The sequence below is a fragment of the Dipteris shenzhenensis genome, chromosome 28, assembly GCF_047967505.1.
Source record: "Dipteris shenzhenensis isolate YYH24624 ecotype China chromosome 28, Dip_SZ_1.0, whole genome shotgun sequence".
NCBI lineage: Eukaryota > Viridiplantae > Streptophyta > Polypodiopsida > Gleicheniales > Dipteridaceae > Dipteris > Dipteris shenzhenensis.
Window position 1 is genome coordinate 26,340,473 of NC_141623.1, and position 14,995 is coordinate 26,355,467.

The 14,995-nt window shown below is 50.0% G+C and overlaps 1 protein-coding gene across 1 annotated transcript in view; it reads right to left on the reverse strand.

Moving 5' to 3' along the window:
• LOC147883386 (uncharacterized) overlaps positions 1 to 13,313 on the reverse strand; it is a 28,713-nt gene extending 15,400 nt beyond the window's left edge. Inside the window, exons 1-5 of the mRNA XM_087399319.1 lie at positions 12,251 to 13,313; positions 11,757 to 11,868; positions 11,521 to 11,646; positions 10,291 to 10,511; positions 7,799 to 8,659 (exon numbers count right to left, since the gene is read on the reverse strand). Of these exons, the coding sequence (XP_087255445.1) occupies positions 7,799 to 8,659; positions 10,291 to 10,452 (1,023 nt within the window). The 5' untranslated portion in view covers positions 10,453 to 10,511; positions 11,521 to 11,646; positions 11,757 to 11,868; positions 12,251 to 13,313. The remainder of the gene's footprint in view (positions 1 to 7,798; positions 8,660 to 10,290; positions 10,512 to 11,520; positions 11,647 to 11,756; positions 11,869 to 12,250) is intronic.
• Between the last annotated feature and the right edge of the window lie 1,682 nt (positions 13,314 to 14,995).

A 14,995-nucleotide genomic window follows, 5' to 3' on the forward strand; every position in this document is an offset into this window, starting at 1 on the left:
CCGCGCTGCTCGCCCCCCCACCTCCCCTCTCCGCTTCCCCGCTCCCCCTTCTCCTCCCCTCCCCGCTGCTCCTCCTCGCCTCCCCCGCTACCCCGTCCCGCCTCCTTCTGCCGCCTCTACCACCTCCCCCTTCCGCCTTCTCGCCTCCTACCGCCCCCACCTCCTCGCCCCTCTGCCTCCTCTCTCCCCCCCCCCGCCTGCTGCCTTCTCCCGCCTCCTCTTCGCCCCTTGCCCTCGCCTTCTCTCCCTCCTCGCTTTCTCGTCCCCCCCTCCTCGTTCTCCGCCTTCCGTCCTCCCTGCCTTCCTCTCTCCTCTTCCGTCCTCACCCCCCCTCACTTTACCTCATCTCCGTCTCCCCCTCTGCCCTTTTTCCCTTTCTCTTCTTCCTCCCTGCAGCGGGAGCATTTGCACTTGTTAAGGCGAAAGAAAACCTTGGTGGTGACCCTTGGTCTGGCCAGAGGGGCTCTATGGCAGCACCCTTGAATCCCACGACCGTCAAGGTTCTTCTTTCCCCCGCTGACAAGCAACAGGTACATCAGGTAGTTCACTCCCTCCAAGACAAGGCGCTTGTGGGCAGAATTATGGGCCTCACGCCTACACGGAGACAAGTGAGAGAGTGGATCCGAGCGAGCTTGACATTAGAGGGCGACCACATCCAAGAGGTCGGCATCTATGGACGAGGCGTTTTCCTCATCCAGCTGAGCTCCCTGACACTGCCTCAACACTTGTGGAGCAGAGCCCCCTACTCCTTGGCCCGCACCTTGTCTACCTCTTTCCTTGATACCATGGGTTCACAGTGGAGGACATGGACACGACACACCATGTTCCGCGGTTCCCGGTTACACTCCATTTCCCAGGGCTCCCCAAGGAGTATCAAGCCATCCTCCCTTCCATGGGACGGACATTTGGCACGGTGCTAGAGTCCCCGCCAGAGACGACCGCCTCCGTTCTGGCAGATGATGGAGTCCGCAGGATCAGACTGGTGGTGGAGAGCCCGGAGTCCCTCCCAGAGTTGATCCTTCTCGAGACCCTGGAAGGGGGCACACTTCATCAGAGGGTGGAGATCTCCGGGTTACCAAGCCAATGTCTTCGATGCAGACAGATGGGCCGCCTCGCCAGAGATTGCCCCCGTGGCCTCCCTCGCGCGCCTCCTCCCCCTCCTCCACAGAGTAGGTAGAGTCAGCAGGACCAAGTTCAACGCCCTCTCAAGCAAGAGCAGCAAGAGTCTCAGACCCCATGGGTTACCCCCTCGGAAGGGCACTGGACACAGGTTAAAAATAAAACGAAAACAAGCAAGTAGGCCCGCACACGCCGCAGACAGAGGACCAACTGCAGGAAGAGGGACAGAGTTGACCGAGAGGTCTCGAAAGAGGAACAGCAGGAGCCCCCCCAGAAGCGGGAGCCTCTATCCATTCAGCCGCTCCTCCAACTTCAGAAGTCCAGCCTCCGCACCCACCCTTGTAGTAGCAGAGAACCCCAGGAGCTCTAGATGCGGCCATAGTGGAAGCCGCAGCTGCTAGCCCGACGAGGGCTGTGGAGGAGCCAATCCAGAGCCCCAACGAGCCTAATCAGCAGGGGGAGCCTGGGATCGGCCTTTTCCCTCCTCCTCCCCCTCCCCCCCCCTTGACCCCTCCCCCATCTCCTCTTCGCTTCCCCCTCCCCCTCCAGGGTTCCCCCCGCCCCCTCCTCCCTCCTTAGCCCCCCCTCCGATGGTCACTCTCACCACCCGCCCCCCGCCCTCGGTCCCCCGCGTCCCGACCTCTCCCTCTCCCGCCACTCCCCTCTCCACTCCAGTAGCAACTTCTTTCTCTTCTCGACACCCTTGCCATCAGACAAGGGAACGACGACACCCCCTTCAGCCTTCTCATCGCATCAACACGTCCGCTCAGAGAGGGATCCTGAGAGACGAGGCTCGTCCTCCCGGCCAACAATTCCCAACCTCCAACCTGGGTATCCCTTACCGCGGGACTTCTGGAGGTTAGGACCCTATAACTATCTGGAGATTCCGGACTCATACCCTCTACCATTGGAGGTCACGCTCATGGTCCTTCCGCCCTGCAAGGGGGGGTTGATCAGTGCAGTGGGATCTCAAACACACCCCGTTTGATGTTTTCGTTTGCCTCCACAGGGTTAAAGAATTGGTCCCCGGAGGTGTTTGATGCTATTTTGGGTAATCAGCTTATGCTCATAATGGACGAGTGGATGGGCCCACAGGGACTAGATCTTTGGTATGCCCAAGGCGCGGAAGTGAACTTTCAGCTGAGCTTCACGCGAGAGGAGCCGGTGTGTGGTTTAGCGATGGGAGTTATCATATTTTCGATGGAGGCAAAGGTGGACCAAGCACACTTCTGGCCCCTCCAGACGTGTGCAGATTTGTTCGGGGTGAAAGACTCCTTCATGATGAAGTGGGCACAGAAGATCGGTATTGAGCCGATATCCACCCTAGTACGATGCCGCACAGACACTGACTACTCGCCCTCCAAACCCCCGGCAAAATCACACAAGTCAGTCTCTCTAGGACAGGCACCCACCCATAGGAGAGCCTTGTTCCCGACTCCCCCGTCCTCATGAGCTAGACCATAGTGAGTTGGAACGTACACGGGCTCCACGACCATGTTCGTAGTCACCCGCAGTACTTGATGCTCCGGCAGGAGTTGCAGAGGGCAGTGGTAGGGCGAGCAGTGGACATCCTTATGATTCAGGAGCACATGTTTTCAGCAGCAAACATCAGACGACATCATCACCTTCTTCCAAGGAGAGGTCCAAAGGAGTGGTCTCCCGCAGTAGGACGGAGCGGAGTGGTCTGCATCTCAGTCTCACAGACCTTGGCTCCAGAGGTCTACGATCAAGGCGAGCTCATTCCAAGACGGGCAGTTTGGATGGGAGTTCGGACGAGAGAGTCCAGGATTGGAATCCTGAACGTGTGTGCCCAACGTGTAGGCAGCATTGCCCGGCCTCTTGGAGGAGGCTGTCAAAGTGTCTTCCGGATGTTGACTCCTGGATTGTTGGAGGGGACTTCAACAACCTGGATTTTGGGGAAGACAAGCAGGGCGGCGCCTCGTTCTCTGAGATGCCAGCAGCAAAGCGTAGTACCTGGGAGTAGTTCATTTTCATGATCAGTGGCAGAGACCCATGGAGAGAGCCAGAGTTCAGCAAGACTCCTGGTAGCCTTCTCTTCTCCTTTGGACAGAGGAGATACGATGGATTGCTTGAGAGATTAGATCGCTTCTATGTTGGGGACTAGGCATTACACAGAGGCGGCGCTACTGGGATTCTCGCAGGTACCACAATGTCCGACCACTCTCCACTGGTACTTCACTTGGATCAGCCCCGCCGAGGTCTCCCCCAGAAGGGGATCCGCATCCCAGAGGACCTCTTGTACGACGAGGAGATTCAGCAAGTTATGGCAGAGATCTGGAAGCACTCAGAGATGGCATCGAGTGAGGGCTGGGCTGCGTGGGTTGCCGATGCGATTTAGAGGAGCAGTGTGGAGCTGCAGGCTCATGTCCTCAGGCGGAGGACTCTTCAGAAGCGCGAGCGGGCTTTGAGGAGAGACCTCGCCTCCATCGAGAGGCTCAAGGAGCAGGACCCAGTATTAGTGGCTTAGTAACAGATTGGAGAGTGCTCATCTCGAGCTTCAGGACACGAAGCTGCGGCGGGCTGAGTTCTCTTATCATTCCTCCCGGGCCCGATGGGTACAGCAGGGCGATAGGATGATGAAGCAGTTCTTTCATACCATTGGGCCCTGATCGACCGACACACAACTATAGCGTCTCCGGGACTCGCACGGCATCATTATTGACCCGCAGGAGATTCTTGACATGATCACCGGTTTTTATAGCCAGCTCTTTCAAACAGAGAGGATGGCCCCAACCGGTCTTGTGGCCCGAGAGCTAGTTTGGGATCACGTTCCAACAGTAGCCTCGTGGGACCTATGCAGCAAATTTGAGGAGCCTTTCACAGATAAGGAGCTCTGGGAAGCCCTCAAGGCTCTCCCAACCCAGAAATGCCCAGGGGAGGATGGCTTGACTCCGGCCTTCTTCCGGAACTTCTAGGAGATTATCTCCACCCCTTCCCGTTTAGCCTGCCAGGAGATTTTCGACACAGGCCTTCTCCCTCAGTCCTTGCGCAAGGGGTGGATTTGTTTGATCCCGAAAGGAGGAGATAGGTCAAATATCCGACAATGGAGGCCAATCACTTTGCTTGATACTGCATACAAGATCCTCGCCAAGTCTTGAGTTTGCGGTTATGGCCTCATCTTACCGACTGGTCCAGGGAGGAGTCACAGCCACTGGCCGTTCTTCTCTTGGACTTCGAGAAGGCCTACGACAGGGTGGAGTGGTCTTTCCTCGAGGGCACTATGAGGAGATTGGGTTTCTCAGACAGATGGGTCAGAGGAGTTTCAGGGCTATACGCACGGATGATTATCGGAGGACACACAGGCGAGGCCTTTCCTCTCTCTCGCTCGGTCCGCCAGGGCTGCCCACTAGCTCCCTTCCTCTTCTTGTTTGTAGCGAAGGCTCTAGGGTACTACTTGAGATCACAGATGGCGGGTCTCACAGGGTTGAGATTCCCAATCAGACAAGACGAGGAGCTCCTTGACTCGGAGTTTGCAGATGACACAGCCTTGTATGTTGAGGGCACCACAGCGAGTCTAGAGAGTCAGAGGCGCCTTGGCTATCTATTGTGAGGCCTCGGGGGCATGGATCAACTGGACGAAATCCATAGGCTTCTTCACGGGCTTTGACATAGGAGATCCGTGAGTGGGGGAGTGACTTTGGTTCCAGATGGATATCGCGGGGCCAAACAGCGAGATACCTCAAATGCCAGGTGGGTATTGACATCACAGCAAAGCAGCAGATTGCCCCGGTCCTTGAGAGTGTTTGGCGCAAGCTTCTCTATTGGAGCCCAGCCAAACTCTCCCTCGCAAGTCACGCCTTAGTGGCAAACCAGGTCCTTCTTGCCACTGCCTAGTATATTGCTTCCTATTGGTGCTTTCACAAAGGTTGCATTGGGCAGCTCCGACGGTTGGTACGGAACTTCCTCTGGGCAGGCTCAGACGGCACGAGGAACTCTAGGGCCCGAGAAGCTTGGCAAACGGCAATCATGCTGCAGGCATTGGGAGCTTGGGTATCATTGATCCGGAGATGCAAAGCAGGGCCCTTCTGGGCAAGTTGGTGGATCGTGGCCTCACCCAAGTGCCGAGCCTTGGAAGCTCCTCCTACAGAAAGGGCTTCTGAGGAACACCCCACGCACTGGGGGACAGTGGCAGCCTTCACATAGATGGATCTTCTCAAAGGCCCCCCTTACGGGGTAGGGCTCCCCCTTGATGAGGAGCCTCCACAGGGTTTGGCAGAGACTAGCACGGGGCCTCATCCGTGCTAGTCTAGATGCAAAGAGGAATTTGAGCACCATCCCCTTATGCGGCACCCAGAGGTCAGAGATCAGGAGGAACGTATGCTTGGGCAGCGGACTCACATTGGTTGGGCACAGTGGGACAGTGGTCCAACGGGGTCTTTTGGTCGCTGGAGCAGACTACCCATGGAGGCAGACGTGAGGCTTGACACCCTAGTGCATCTGAGAGGGGTAGGGCAGCGGATGGCCGAGATCGACTTAGCCATTCCTGAGTCCTGGTAGGAAGGACTTCACATGTGCACAGACAGCAGATGGTTGGGGCAGTTTTCCCGTACTAGTGTTCCTTTGAGGATTTCGATGCAGCGTGGTAGCATGCACCCCAGCTTCTTCCGTGTAGGACCTTGAGGACTGCTTCAGCCCCTCACTGGGAGTGACCCTACGATGGATGGGAGTCTTGATGGGATACACTGGCAGATGATCAGAGTGGTAGGACGCTTGGGGAAGGAGTGGCACATTGATCCCAGTATCTCAGAGCAGGACAACTCTCAATGGCGCCTCTGACTATGGGAGGGTAGACCCCTGAGGGAGGTCCAATGGAACCTGGGGAAGTGGTTCTGGCCCTCTAGGGGCAGCCTGTCTGAGACGATAGATGAGGTGCCTTTCTTTTCCTACAGTACACAGATTGGCAGGAGACTTCAGATGGACTCGTCGAGGTGGACTCCCTCGAGGGAAAGACACTGGGTGACCCAGAGAGTGCCCCGAGATGGTCGCTCCAGGTTATGGACGCGGTTGTGGTCCAGCTTGCGTCCAAGGAAGATCTCGGAGGCTTGCCCATCGGTCCATGGTTGGAGCGAATGCAAGTGGAGGGGCAGTGCCACTGCTGCTCAAATGGTGTCCTGGAGACTATCCCGCACTGCCTATGGAGCTGTCGTAGCGCAGCGAGGATCTGGATGAGAGCCCTCAGGATCATGACACGCATTCAGAGCATACACAGAGATTACACTGGGGGGATGGTGGCTTAGTTGACAAAGGGAGGACACACGTTTCATATTGATAGATCTCCCCAACCTACTGGATATAGGGTCAGAGCATTCAGAGGATTGCTCTCCACGAGGCAATCCCCCCTGACACCCTAGCTCCTCCTCCTCCTAGGGAGGACAGTGTTTGGGAGGTGGTAGCCAGCATCACGGCTTGGAACATCTGGTGGCTCGGTGCAGTCTTGTGAAGAGAGAGCGCTCGGTTCCACCCTCGGCTACCTTGGTTGCCATCTGGCAAGATATCATCTACACTCTACGGTCCACTTGGGAACGCTAGACTCCAGGCTCCAGGGCGACTATTGAGAGGCGTGCTCGTTTTTGCAAGGCTTGGCCTGCAGGTGTTTTCTACATCTTCACTCCGTGAGGGATTCGCTGGCTGTATAGTCCCCCACTTGGCTGTTAGCCCCAGTTCTAGAGATCCCCTAGGCAGTGATCTGGGCTTCTCTGAAATAGGCTGGTTTTTCTTTCAGCCTTTTCCAGTTTTTTTTATACTCGGCACCTTCGGGGCTGTTGTTTTGTATGAAATCTTTCAAGCATTAATAGAAGGTTCCTTTCTTTGGAAAAAAAAATAAGAAGCTCGAAAGTATGGGAAGACATTCACTGAAGAGTGGTCATACAGTCGACCGGTATGAGCACGATATAATGACCAAAGAGCCCACACGCACGCGCGCACACGCACACACACACGTATATATATAGAGAGAGAGAGAGAGGATGCCTACACAAACATAGATAGATAGCATTATCTAGAGCTAAAAAAGGGGCTTTTAAATTGAGAAACGAGTAAGAAATTAAGTGAAAAAGTTGAAAATTAGACACCACCCAGTAAACAAGTGAAAGGAAGCTGCTGGCCAATATGAATCAAGTTCTAAGAAAGGAAAAAGGCAAAGTATGAACGGCACAATTTTTGAGAGTGGCAAAATGCTGATACAGCAAACCCCATCGGGGGTAGAAAAAAAACCCTAACTTTAGTAGTAATTATACGTCAGCCGAGTACCAGAACTTCAAAATTTTATAGAAATCAGAGCCTGCACAGGTAGCCTAAACCACCGTTTGCACAGCTTCGACCATCTTCTTTGCTTCACAAATATACCTGCCCATGACTAGCGGAAGAACTGATACCTCAATTCTTGCAATGCATTTCTGAACTGTAGCACTTTTTAAGTTGCAGCAATGCGCTTAAGGTAAAGTTCCTAGAAACTCATGTTTTTGCTTGACAGTCGATATCTGGAAGCACAAGAAGATAAGCCCCCTGCCCGGAATCTCAGGTTGTTTCTCAGAGGCTAATATTTGAGAGCTCTCTAGTTTTCTGCTTTGCATTGTTAGCTTCTAAGTACTATTTGCTTAGCTGAAAGGCCATACAATCTACGCCCCAATTAACTAAATAACAGATATACAAATATTACCTGGAAAAGCCAATGAGTCTGCTTTGCATTGTCGTGTGAGATCCTGCCACCTGACTCGGATTGAAGCGCCAAAGTTGATACTGTCTTTGCACCTGTAGCTAGCACACCACTCTTCTGCAGGCCCATTTTCTTCCCTTCAACAACACCCAAATTCTGCTCCGGCTCAAGTGCAGTCACGCATAGGGTTAATTCTTCACAGTATGGAGTAAGATGGACAGGATCTTCCTTGCTGGGGCTATGCTTTTTAAGAGTAGCAGAAATAACTGCTGCTGTCTGACTTTGCACTGGCTGGCTGACTTGAGATGCCTTATCTGACTCTTTGTCTGGCGGCAATAAATGCATCCCAAAATCTTGACTAAAAATTGTTCCTTTTGCATTTTCACGATTGGTGTTCACTGGTGGACAGGCCCTAGTATTGTTCTGCAGGTCAACTGTTACAGGAATGGTGGCACTCTCCCGCTTCTCCAGCTCATCATCTGTGTCATCTTCTGGAAGTTGTTCAAGGTCTATCGCCCTTTTTTTCATGGGGCTACTTGTGCTTCTTGGGGTGTCTTCTGAATGTAGCTTCCTTTCTTTGCTACTTTGTTCTCCTAGTGGATTGGTAATATCTGACGCTTCCCATGTTCCTGAGATCAGTCTGCCTTTTAGAAATGTCAATTTACATTCTTCCGCATCGTCTGTGGATGGAATGATCATATTGTCCCAAAAGCCTCGTTTTCTTTTCAGCAGGTCTGATTCTGCAGTCAAGGAATGTGGATGTGTAGCAGGTGGACATGCCCCTAAGAAGTGTCCTGAACCCTTGCCACTGACCTTGTGCATTAACAGTCTCTGCACTGCATAAAGCTTATGAAGGTCTTGGACCTGGCATGCAAGGGGCAGATATTAGAAATATTACTTGCGTCCATGCAAGGAAGTTACAGGTTCACAACTTGTAAACAAAGAATCCACGTAATAATTCCTTAGAGAATAGTAGTCATATAGTGGCACGATACATTAACTCAATCGTCTACTGAACCATAAAGGATCTACATCGAGGTAAATGAAATTAGTTGGAATGGGCATAAGAATGCTACCACATTATAGCCATAGGTCTCTCTCTCTCTCTCTCTCTCTCTCTCTCCATTCATCCAATCATTGATTCATCTCAACTACACTGAGATTGTGGAGTAGACATGAGGGTCTCCTCACACCACAGCTTTATGGTCAGATTGACCACTTGCTCTAAAGCAGAGGCTATGTGGACTGTAAGTTAAGAAGAGGACGACTTCATCTTTCAATGTCCGGTGTACTACATGATCCAAAGGGCATTTTCTTGTCTCTTCAAGTCTGATTTGAGCCTCTTTTAGGACTAAAACAAGTATGATCCCTCACACAGGTGTTTTAAGTTAAAACAAACATGATCCCTAGGACAAAGGGCAAAGCGGTTGCTGTACAAGATGTCAAATGGTAGAAAGTACATTTGAAAGTACAAAACCAACAAGGTCCCCTACACTGAAGTGTGCCTACCCAAGGTTACAAGCATTTTGGACAAGTGAATATGCGAAAATGAAGGACAAAAGGTTACCACCATAAAGCTTCATCGCAAATCAACGAGGGTAGGCACGTAGAATTGACCACCTGAATTTAACAGTATACAAGCGTCTGATTATGAGCTGACTAAATTGAACGGTGACAAGCCTGACTGTCTGGTTCATACGCATGCTTGTGGTGATCTAGTGACTACCATCCTAGAGGGAAAAAAACTGGAGCAAACGTGTCCTAGAGTAAATAATTGCTACAATCCATCGCCGTATGGATAAGGAAACTTGTCAACAGACAATGACGCATATGGCATTAACTTTGCTTGAGCTGAGATAATGATCTAAAACTTGATGGATTACTGCCTGGTGTTCCTTGGATACCGAACACTGTGAAGGGAGAGAGGGACATCTCCTCTCCTCTAGTGAAAAGTTGACTCAGGCTAGACACTCTCCAATATTCATTTTCAATTTGTATGGTGCTTTTTGTTTACAACACTATCTTGGAACTTCCTTTTGCATCAGCTACTTTATGAGATCGCAATGACTCTCAGCTGAAAATAAGGTACAGCTGTCTCCTTGGACTTTTTAAGGCATCAAAAAGTCATCTTCTTCGTCGCTGTCTTCTTCTTCTCTCATCATGAACCTTTGTTTTGGGCTAATGGACGATGTTGGTTTCTTTTAGACATCAATAAGTCTTTTTCACTCTTTGTACATGTCTACTTGTGTATACATGCATACCTACCAAAGTGAGCACGCCTTAGTAGAATAAACGCAAGACTCATATATGTGATCATGGGAAAGAAGAAACTAAAATCTTTTATGTTATTCCTGGCTAAACATGTCAAAGCTTGCCGTCTAGCCTCTACAGAAACAATAGAGCAACACCCTGTGGTTCAGTGCACTCTGCTTGAACACCCAAGACCACTTTAGTTTAAACAAGAAACAAGTTTAAGAGGGTTTTAATGTACGAACCTGCTCCTTGAAGGTTTTCTCATGCTGTAGCATGATTTCCCTTACGGAAGCACTATTCAGTATTGTAAAATGCTTCATCACTTCAGTATTCATCAAAATCTGATGCTGTTCCATGGATTGAGTACCAAAGTTCTCCACACTTTGAGTGCTTGAAACAGCCATGGGTTGAGTCAAGCTTCTGCTTTCTCTTCAAGAGTTAGAAGAATGTAAGCTTTCTTGCACTGCAAGTCAAGAAAAAACAAGTCGAGAGATCAACATTGGTCTCTCATGCACTGCAAGTTGAGAGAGAAGTAACAGATCAACAAATATATATATGGCTATATTGGGAGAGTTACAGGCAACACACCCCATGGGACCTGTTCGAAGAAAATGTTTTCACAGCACTACTTTTACCATCTAACTCATATATGTAGAGCTCTACCAAAATGATAATCCGATATCATTTGTAATACAATCATCAAAGCAAGGACTTCTTTCAGCATAAAATAGTCAAAGGCACAAGGGGATTTTTTCCACTTGCAGCATCTAAACAGTAAAGAACCGTAAGAAACATCATTCAACCAGGAAAGTGAGCATAATGTCGGATTGGTAAGTCCTGAGTTCAAACACCATGGTGACTGATTTTGTGCTTCATTTGGTACAAGTCCTCACAGAATGAGGAAGATGGTTCAAAAAGATTAAGAGAGCTTCTTAGGAAGAATGAATCATGTTCAGACAGAATCCATCGATCCAAACTGCAAACCTTGAGAAAACATAAACAATCGCGGCTGGATGCAACAAGACAGAATTCAAATTTGAGGGCATACCTCTGCCTGAGATACAGAAGGAAAAAAACTTTAACGATGTTGAGTCGACCATACATACAGATCAAGAGATAATCCATGCAAAGATTGGTCTGTATAGACTTTCTTAATAGTGTTATTCCTACTAAGAATTTCTGTAGTACTAACTGTCTCACAAAAATAATCACTAATGTGGGCATTTTCATATGAAGTGAAGAAAAGAGCAAAATCTCTCAGGAACAGCTTTTGCCACCACTGCCATTCATATGTTGACTTTACCCAAGTTAAAAAAAATCTTGCATACAACAAGCCACAACCACATCACCGTTTACACGGAAAGGAGTGGATTTTTCTATTAGCAATCAGGCCTTTGGAGCCGGAAAAAAGTTCGCCTTCACAAGCATTCACCTGTGCCAATGGAGGCATGGGCAGGCACACAAACACTCACCTACAGTCCTGCAGCCTGATTTTCCTTGGCATATTCCCAGCAAAATTTGTGACCACATTCATTTCATGCTTCCAAACAACTGCAGAAAGTCCCCAATCTCACATAACCTTCAGGTCTCTTATGTACCTGTAAATCATGACTTAAATTTATAATCACGACTTTAGTAGATCCTGCAGATGGAATGTGTAGTCCAGATCCAGTTTTATGTCAATGCCATCAACCTAGAGTTCTCTTACCTGCGAGTCCTTGGCATGGAAGGGAGAAAATTTTCTGTTTATGCAGGGTAAGTTGACCAAGTCTGAGTAAATTGATCCCAGTCCACGTGGCACAGTGGGGATCCCTTGCAACCTGTAACGAAGCAGAGAAGGTCGATTAATAACGCCTCCTTTTTCTCAGTAAGAAGTAAGCTACTTATCCAGTCAGGATGTCTACAACGGAGAACGCTTTCATCATGAGCTGCTGGGAATCTGTGCAATATCAGGAAATCGATCTCTAAAATACAGTTTCCCTTAGGAAAGTCTACTGGTGTGATGCAAAAGATCGGAGTTAACTGAGCTACGCCATGTGGGTTGAAGAGCACAAGAGAGGGCTAGACAAAAAAGGCTTTATAAGGAGGGAGATGCGACGGGTGACCCGCAAGCAGCAAAAAGGGAGCTTTTATTTTGAGCGCATGTGCTGTAAGCAAGCCCGAGCTGAAGTAGGAGGGGAAAGACACGGAGAAGTCACTTGCCTTGGAAAACTGAAGTTTCAGGAAGGTCCAGCACTTTCTAAGATCCGTCACCGGAGAAGTGTCCCGCTTTTTTGTTAGTCTCCGAACGGGAGATTATTAAGTGGAGAAAGATCGAACGCCGCTGTAAGCCAACAACTGCCTTGCAAAACGAAGCGATCCTTCACGGAAGCTTGTTGCTAGTGGCTTATAATACCGCTCAGAACATCGAATTTATAACTGCCTTGGCTGGATCTTCCCAGCTGATTCAATATGAGCTTCCGAATTATTTGCTTCGGACGTTAGGTCCTTCATATGCAATGGAAGGTTAGAAAACATTTCCTTAAACAGGAGATGGTGAGGAAAAAGTCCCTGCTTAGGAGTGGAGAGGGAAGAATCCTTGCGTTGCATCGCCTGGTGGGGGAAATGGGCGATTTGATTGAGCAGTGAAGATCTTGATTTGCGTGTACAGGCAGTGGGAAGGGCGACCGTTGGGAAGCAAAGGAAGCTGGCAAGGGAAGAGATTGGGGTGAAGTAGAAATGGGAATGAAATGGGGGAGGGAGGGGAAGGGCAAAGGGAAGGGAGAAAAGAAGGCCAAATGAATTGGGAAGAGGGAGAAGGAAAGGGAGGAAGGAGGAGGTAAGAGTAACCAGAAGATGCGAGCAAGACGATGATCACGTTAGACTGAGGAGGGAAGAGGAAGGAGTAACCAGGAGATGCAAAGTGAGCAAGAGGATGATCAAGTTTGAAAGTGAGAAAGACGATGATGACCTTGGAATCTTCTTCGGGGGAGGAAGGAGGGAGGGAGGGAGAGGTTGGAGCAAACAGCAGATGCAAGAGGGCAGTGAGCAAGAAGACGATGACCTTGAGCTCTTGTTTGGGGGAGCAAACAGCAGGAGAAGGGAAGCAAGAGATAGATGATGATGATGATGATGAAGCAGATGGCAAGAGAAGATGATCACCTTGAAAGCTTTTGGGGTGAGAAGAGGAGGAGCAGGGGAGCAAAAAGTCTCAGCAAGAGAGCAAACAAGGGAGGGTGCAAATTGCAACAGTGGAGATGAATGAGGAAAACAGGGGAGGAGAGGAACAGGCAGTGACAAAACAATTTGATTTTGTTTATGGGATCTCTCCTCTCTCTCTCTCTCTCTCTCTCTCTCTCTGTCTCTGTCTCTGTCTCTGTCTCTCTCTCTCTATATAAATCTATGTGAGAGAGCATCTCTCTCTCTCTCTCTCAATCCATCTTCATGCTATGCATGCACCCCTCTCCTAACAATGGAGACTTTTGTCTCTCTCCCTTTGGCGACTCTTCCCCTCGTGTCCAAAGCTGCACTGGGGCTTGCTTATCCCGTTCTTGGCCTATGTCTGTATATATGTGTGTATATGTGTGTATATGTGTGTGTGTCTGTGTCTCACTCTCTCTCTCTCCCGTTTGTCTTTCTGTGTGTGTATATGTGAATTGTGTATGTGTTTGTATGCGTCTGTGTGTGTGGGTGTCTCTATGTGAACTGTATATGTGAATTGTATATGTGTTTGTGTGTGTGTGTCTCTCTGTCTCTCTCTCTTCTCGTGTGTGTGTCTCCTCAAGACTCTCTCTTTGGTTCTCTGCATCGGTCTCTCCCCCCCCTCCCCTGTTCCCTCCTCTTCCTCTCCGCCTCTCTCCAACCCCCCCCCTCTCAATCTCTCTCATTGCCCCCATTGGTGGGATCCCCCCGCATACGCCAACAATTCCTCAAGATCTCCAGGCCCCAGCTCCAGTCCCCCCTCGGCCCCGCCCCGCGACGAAAACGACCCACCCCATTGGCCCAATTGCGAATCCGCACCGGCAATCCTGGCCCCCCCCCCCACCTCCCCCCCCCCCCAGCCCCCCCAGACTTAGATTTTCAATCTCCCCACCGCCCCGCCCCCCGTCCCCCCCCGCCCCCCGAATCTTCCTTTCTCCAGTCATTTCATTCCAGGGCAAAGGATCCTTTTTCCCCCCGAGCTCATCACACCCGACAAACACACCCAAAAAGTCCCTCAAAAAAGCGCACCCACAAGTGTTAAATACATCAATGATCGAGCTCCAGGCCAGAATCTGCACGCTGTTCGTGGGTCATGCCTCCATGGAACCACGCGGGCGCCGGTCAGTGTGGGTTTGCGACCTCGTCAAAAACATAAAAGAAGACTCCGTATGAACGCCGTGACTGTCGATCCAAATAAAAGAAGGAGAGATACAGAGAACGACACCGGAAAAGAACGCGTAGCTGTCGATTAAATAACCGAACGTTAGCAGCTAAAAATTGGACGCAAAAACGTGCAGCCTGCCACTATCCAACATAGTCCAATAGCCATTGATTCATCGATTGATCAACCAACGCAGCTGAGGTTGGGCCCAAAAAATCACACAGTGCACTCGGGATCTGTGACAACTCGACTCGAACAGCTGTTGGGCGCATCAAATCCCCCCACAGCCATCACGAACACAGCCACAAAATCGTTGCAATTTCGAACACGGGTACAGCAAAATCTGTTACAAATTCAAATCGCCACAACTAATCAAGATTGATTCTGTAACGAACGCAGCTAGAAAAATGGAACCAGCAATCAAAAGAATGCCGGTGTGTGTGTATCTGTCGGCCCTGAATCGCCATAGCTATGATCTATCTGTTGTTGCAAGGCAAAATCAGCATAGCTGAAAGCTTGATCTGCAAAAGGAGCTTAGATTATCATATGCCCAGAGGTCCCCATCGTCTAGTAAAGTAGTGCTCTCAAAAGATAAAGATTAGTGC